The 6,339-nt window shown below is 34.3% G+C and overlaps 1 protein-coding gene across 3 annotated transcripts in view; it reads left to right on the forward strand.

Annotated features, from left to right (window-relative positions):
- LOC106868482 (monocyte to macrophage differentiation factor 2) overlaps positions 1–6,339 on the forward strand; it is a 108,085-nt gene that overhangs the window by 32,601 nt on the left and 69,145 nt on the right. The window contains exon 1 of one of the 3 annotated variants that reach the window (XM_014913770.2): positions 264–1,030. The exons of the other annotated variants lie outside the window; for them this stretch is intronic. Coding sequence (XP_014769256.1) covers positions 966–1,030 — 65 coding nt within the window. The 5' untranslated portion in view covers positions 264–965. Of the gene's footprint in view, positions 1–263; positions 1,031–6,339 lie in introns of those variants that run through there. 3 annotated transcript variants of the gene reach the window in all.

Raw genomic sequence — 6,339 nt, forward strand, 5'->3', positions numbered from 1 at the left:
ACTTGAGAAAAGTATGCATGTGTCATTTGTCCTTTGTGTCAATTGTAAGCAGAATGAGTAGCAGGAATATGCTGAAAGTTGATTCGATCAACTACATATCTTTCTTACAAAATTGTAGCTTAAAACAAGCTAGCTAGGGAGCCTCCACTCTGTCTATTAATTTGTTAAAAATAGCATCTAAATCTGTTAGTCACATCCCGCTTCTTTAAAAAAAAAGGTGGTGGGGTGGGAAGATATTGATAATATAACGCCAGCTATATAAAATGTCGGGATGTTATTAATCATCAATCAGCTGGGACAGAGCTGATTTGGAGCCTTGTGCCTATATCAGAAATCATCTCTCTCTCTCTTTCTCTCTCCATATAAAAGAAATAAAGAATCGTTAGAGCGTTGGATAAAATACCTTGCGGTATTTAATTACGCTCTGAGTTCAAATCTCGGCGTCGTCAACTTTTCTTTTATCATTCTAGGAGTGCTGGGATCGATATAACTGACAATTCTTCTCCCACTAGATTCCTGGTCCCTATGTTAAAATCAGTTATTATTATAACTGGTTAAATAATTTGTCATTGCTGTAATTTGCAGTTCTAGTTGTTAGTAGTGATGGCTGGTGTCGTCGTACAAACAGAAAAATATTGATTGTTCCGCAGTTATAAGAGACTGTTTATAGCTAGAAGGTACTGACAACTGCATCACTATTTTACAAGACAGAAGTAGTTGTCGAGAGAGAGAGAGAGAGACTGTGGAGTCTTGGTTTTAAAGGTATAGGTTCAGTTTATATCTAAATCGCTTGCGTTTGTGTTCGTGTCATAGTGCAACAGTTGAAGTGAGGAGTTATGGCCAGCACACAATAAAGGACAGCATTGTGCTCTCCAAACCGTTTTCTCACGTTTCTTTTGTCCATTCTTCATGCGGAGGATCTGTCTCCGCTAGCAGTAGCCCTTTCTCTCATTCGATTAAAAACAATGTGCCAAGGCAAGCCACGTTCGGAGACTATCCGTTCGGATTCTGTTAAACTTCGTCTGCTCAAGTAAGTTAACTTTTTGGGTATCACGTTTATATTTTTAACATTATCGAGCTTAGTGTTTTCGTCTATTAAATTAATTTACCTTAAAAACATACACATATCCATATATTCCTCTCTCAATATTATTGTTATTAAGAATTACACTGCATTCTCTGTACACTTGCCATATACAACCCAACCACTGCTATTCACAAATTCATATCCAACTACATCTAACAAACAAGCAGTAAGTAACTGTGGGACCTTCGAAGACTATAAATCTTAATTAAGCAATTGGAAATTTATATAAATAGTAATATAAGTTTTCTTTCTTTATTTATTTTAGCGTTGTTGTGCAGCCATTCATTTTTCAGTGTTTGGAAATATGTTATTTGGCCGGATGGAGAGAACTACATCTTCATGAGTGTATAGAAAGTGCAGTACAATTTTTCATCGTGTTTTTACTTTTCTTTCTGAAGCCAAGCGGAAGGATTGTTTGTTAATGTTTTTTATTGTTATGAGGTCAGAAGGAAGGGATGACTGCTATTATTATGAAGTCAGATGGGAGGGTTAAATAGTATTGTAAACAAATACAGAGGGAAACATTATATGTAATATCCATATATGAGTATTTAAGTGACTTAACAATGTACTTAATAGGCCAAGGGGGCAGGGAGTTGCTAAATAGGTTTTGTTCTTGTAAGCAGGAAACTGGATGCCTCTTCCTTTTGTTATTTAACTAAGTGATGAACACATAATTTCAAAGTAATAATTGATACACGCAGAAAAGATATTTTAATTTACTCAGTTTTTCATTCGAAACTGTTTCCTTTCAGATATGTTGTTTAATGCTTTAGGGAAAGATATATAAACATTACCATTTCTCTTTCTTCTTTATGATTTGCATGTTCGTAGCCCTGCTACAGTTGATGAGCAAGACAGCGAAAGAGTTTATAAACGATTGTTTGACCGGCTAGAAATGGCAGTCAAATTTTCGTTATCATATCCTACATCTTAAGACATAACTGCCAAGTCTTCCTCGAATCACATCTAGTGTCTTACGAAAGGACACATTAGATATGGTCCTCAATACACTTTTTGAATAAGAAGATGGGACAGTCAGGGCTCGGACTCCTTTAAACATCAGTCTGTTCAATCAACACTGAGATGGAACTAAGCAACAGCTGTTGGTAGTACCGGTTAGAGAGGGTGTCAACCATGGTATTTATCAAGGGGTCCTGTCACTATTAACAAAAGAAGAAAAAAATACCCCGAATTACAAAAAAAACCCCACTCCGAATTACAAAAAAAAACACTCCGAATTACAAAAAAAAACACAATTGTATATTTATTAGTGACTGGTATAGTTGCGTATGTGAGAGACAGTGAGGTATCAATATACGTATCAATGAAAACTTCCGCATTCAGTTGTTTGTTGATACGGTAATATTTTTACAATTAGGTGGGTTTTGCAGTTTAGCCTCGAGAATAACGCTATATAACTGGGTGGCAATATATTTTGTTTTGTGGTGGACTTTGCCTTTCATCCTTTCGGGGTCGATAAATTAAGTACCAGCTGCGTACTGAGGTCGATCTAATCGACTGGCACCCTCCCCCAAAATTTCGGGCCTTGTGCCTAGAGTAGAAAAGAATATTTTGTTTTGTAGTGGGATTGAAATTTTTAATGTCATACATACATCATACGTTTATACATTAGGGAACCCCTATGCCGTCGCTCATCCTGCTGGAAATAACTGTCAAATCTTTCTCATTTACTGTCTGAAAAAAAAAAAAAAAAGGGTACATTTGATTTGCTTTAACAGAGATGACTTCAGGTTTAAACAACACAATATGCAGTGTCTCGGCTTAGAATGAACGAGATATGTAATCGTATGTATTCATATGCATACATGGATGCTCACGGACAAGCATATTTAAAGCTTCAGCTGACCGCAAAGTGTGCGTGCGTGTGTGTATTGTAATAAGGAAAAGTTATGAATTCTGGTTTGTTTTATTTTCGTTGTAGGTTTTTATTTCTTTTCTTTTCTGCTATAAAGTGTGTATCATTGTGTTAAGTCAGCTGAGAACAAACTGGGGAAACAAAAACCAGTCCCATTTATGTTCACTGTCATCACTACTTCCATCAACATCTTCGTTACATTACAAGATTTCTTTGTTTCAGTTTTCATAGAACTGATAGTGACTGTACTTTTTAATATTAATCATAGAAGCCAAGGCGACAAAGTTAGTTGTGACAGAAGCGATTTTGAATATATAATGGATTTAATCTCAGCATTTTAAATGCCAACAGAATTAACTTTGCCCGTCGTTCTTTTGGGATTCAGTAAAATAGTATCAGTAATATACTGAGTCAATTTAATGAACACAGATTGTATCTCTTGCCTTGTAAAAAAAAAATCAATATTTATAGAAATGCAGCAATTGTTAACGTTGTAAACAGTTTTATGGAATAGAGATATGTTGCAGTATAATGCAGCATAGTGTACTGCAGTGTACTGGGGTGCTTAAGAGGTATTCTGATATTTTCTGGCTTAGGGTGGATATTTATGCTGCAAGGTCATAATATGTTTTTACATTATCTTTATTTGTTTCATTTAATGCTATTGTAGAACTTAACCTCTCCATTTGGTAATGATTCAGGCGAGGGGAAATTTCAACTTAGGATTCCTAGTGTAATTAAGCATTTTCATGTTTTGATCATTGCAAGTGAAAAATAAAAAAAACAAAAAACAAATTCATAAAGAATCAAATAAACAATTTTTCCTTACTGAGATAAGGCTCCAGGTATATAAAGGTGAAGAATTAAGACTGTTCAATGTTACTGTCTTTTGCCAAAAACATTAATGATGTAAAAAAAATGACAGTTGGGGAACTAACAGAGGGACCTGGCTATACCCAGTTATGAAGATGGAACACATATACATTGATACTGACCAGTACCACTAATGAGATTTTAGATATGCACACACACATTATATAGATTGATACACCTATGTAAATAAATGGAAACTAATAGACTAAACCACCTTAGTATATTACTGTCAGTACCTCTAAACAGATCTATAATTAATCTTCCTTAACAGTTCACTAATTAGATATTCTTTAAAATTATTCTTTTATGAGCTGACATGAATTCTAGTAAACTTTTAAAGCTGCAATGAATATTGACAATGGTATAATTGAAGTATAATAGAAAGGAGTTTTTGATGAAAGCCATAAGACATGCCAAATAGAATTAAATCTATTATGAAGTTTCTTAAATGGTCACTCAAGAAGTTGTTAGCAATGAAGTGTGTCTCTCTGTGTGTGTTTGCTCCTTTATTTCAGTTACTTGTCGGGTGTATGTAGATGGATGGATAGGAAATCAGAGACCAATATTATATATTAATGTATGGGAATATGTTATTCAATGTTGTAATGTGAATATAAATTTATAATCCATTCCAACATTGTATGATTTATATAATGGGGAAATTCTGCGTTCCCTTAATACAAAAGAACACTGCAATAGACTGTTTCTGTTGTGTCTTTTCATCAAGTTTTCAAACTGCTGCGATCATCATTGTCACACTCCTTCCTTTCTCTTGATGTCTCTCATTGTCTATTTCTCTCTCTTCCACTATGCCAGATATAGGCAGAGAGTAAGAAAGATTCAAGAGAGACCAAACGAGGAAAAAAAATAAGGTGAAAACCAATTTGATGTCACACAAACATACTGGTACTACATCACCATTGCTCTCCCTAATTATGTTCCCCTTTCTTGAATGTGTCTCACATTCTCTACCTCTCTTTCCCTTCATGTATGTCACTTGTTCTCTGTCTCTCTATTCCACTGTTCTGTGGAGGAAAGAGATATTGGACATAACTACTTCATTTTTGGTTTTTCTCTCTGTACATTATTTTGCTTGTGAGATAACAGGGTGCATTTTGAGGGAGATTTGGCTGATATTTTTCATATCAAATGTTACACAAACTTCCTTGTGAAGTGTTGAATAATAATAATATAAATAGTTTTACAGGTCTTTATTTTATAGTTTCTGATTACAAGGCAGATTTACAAGCAGACAATTCATGCATATATAGAGAGAGATATTGTTTCTACTTCACAACACACACTAGATTTATCATTGGCTAGACATAAAACTCCAGGATTATAAAGTTGGTCAAATAAATTGAACATTCATGCCTTTCCTGAGAGTATTATTGATGGCAGAAAACTAGTTTCAACTAGATATAAAGCCTCATTTGGCTGCATTTAAGTGGGAAAGGTATAATTCGGTAGGAGTTTTTGATGAAAGCCATATGACATGACATTCAGTGTTTGTTGATATGGTAATATCTTAACATATTTTACCTAAATGGAGCTAGGTGGATCTTGTAGTTTAGCCTCAAGAATAACGCTATATAATGGGATGGCAATATTTTGTTTTGTAGTGGTATTGAAATTTTCAATGTCACACACACACTGTATGTTTATACACGAAGGAACCTCTATGTCATCACTTATCCTGCTGGAAATAACTGTTAAATTTTTCTCATCTCACACCCTTTACCATCTTAAAAAAACAAAAGACAAAAGATACCTTTGATACACATTTGCGTTAGCAGAGCTGACTTTGGGTTTAAACAACACAATATGCAGTGCCTCAGCTTAGAATGAATGAGATATGTAATCGTATGTACCATATCCATACATGGATGCTCATGGACATGCATGTATAAAATTTCAGCTGAGTACTACATCATACAAATATTTGAGACACATGCTGGATAGGATAGCATAAGGAAATGTATATATATATATACAAAACTGAGAATGTCTGTGTGTGTGCATAAGTAAAACTTGAGAACTACCCAACCGATTTCATTCAAATTTTACACATGCCTTACTTAGGAACCAGCCGTGTCATGGGCCAAACAAATTTTCAGCTTCTTGCCTAATGTAACACAGAAGCAATTTCCTTATCTCTTACACTATTTCAGTATTATGTGTCAAAAGTAAAACAATAACATTTCTATTGTAATTTGAGATGATACTTTCAGTTTTAATAGTTTCACTATATGTATAGATGTATATGTATAGATGTATATATATATATATGGGAGAATATACAAATAATAACAACAGACGAGGACAGGTGGTGTAAATAACAAAAGTATATATTAGTATGATGCTCGGGAATACGGAAAGTCTTTGACGTTTCGAGCTACGCTCTTCAACAGAAAGAATACGGAGACAAGGAGAAAAACACGGAGAAAAAAAATTGAATAGTGTTCAGTCAACGGTCAATCATAATAATATATATATATAT

Source organism: Octopus bimaculoides, chromosome 1 (assembly GCF_001194135.2).
Source record: "Octopus bimaculoides isolate UCB-OBI-ISO-001 chromosome 1, ASM119413v2, whole genome shotgun sequence".
NCBI classification, from domain to species: Eukaryota; Metazoa; Mollusca; class Cephalopoda; order Octopoda; family Octopodidae; genus Octopus; species Octopus bimaculoides.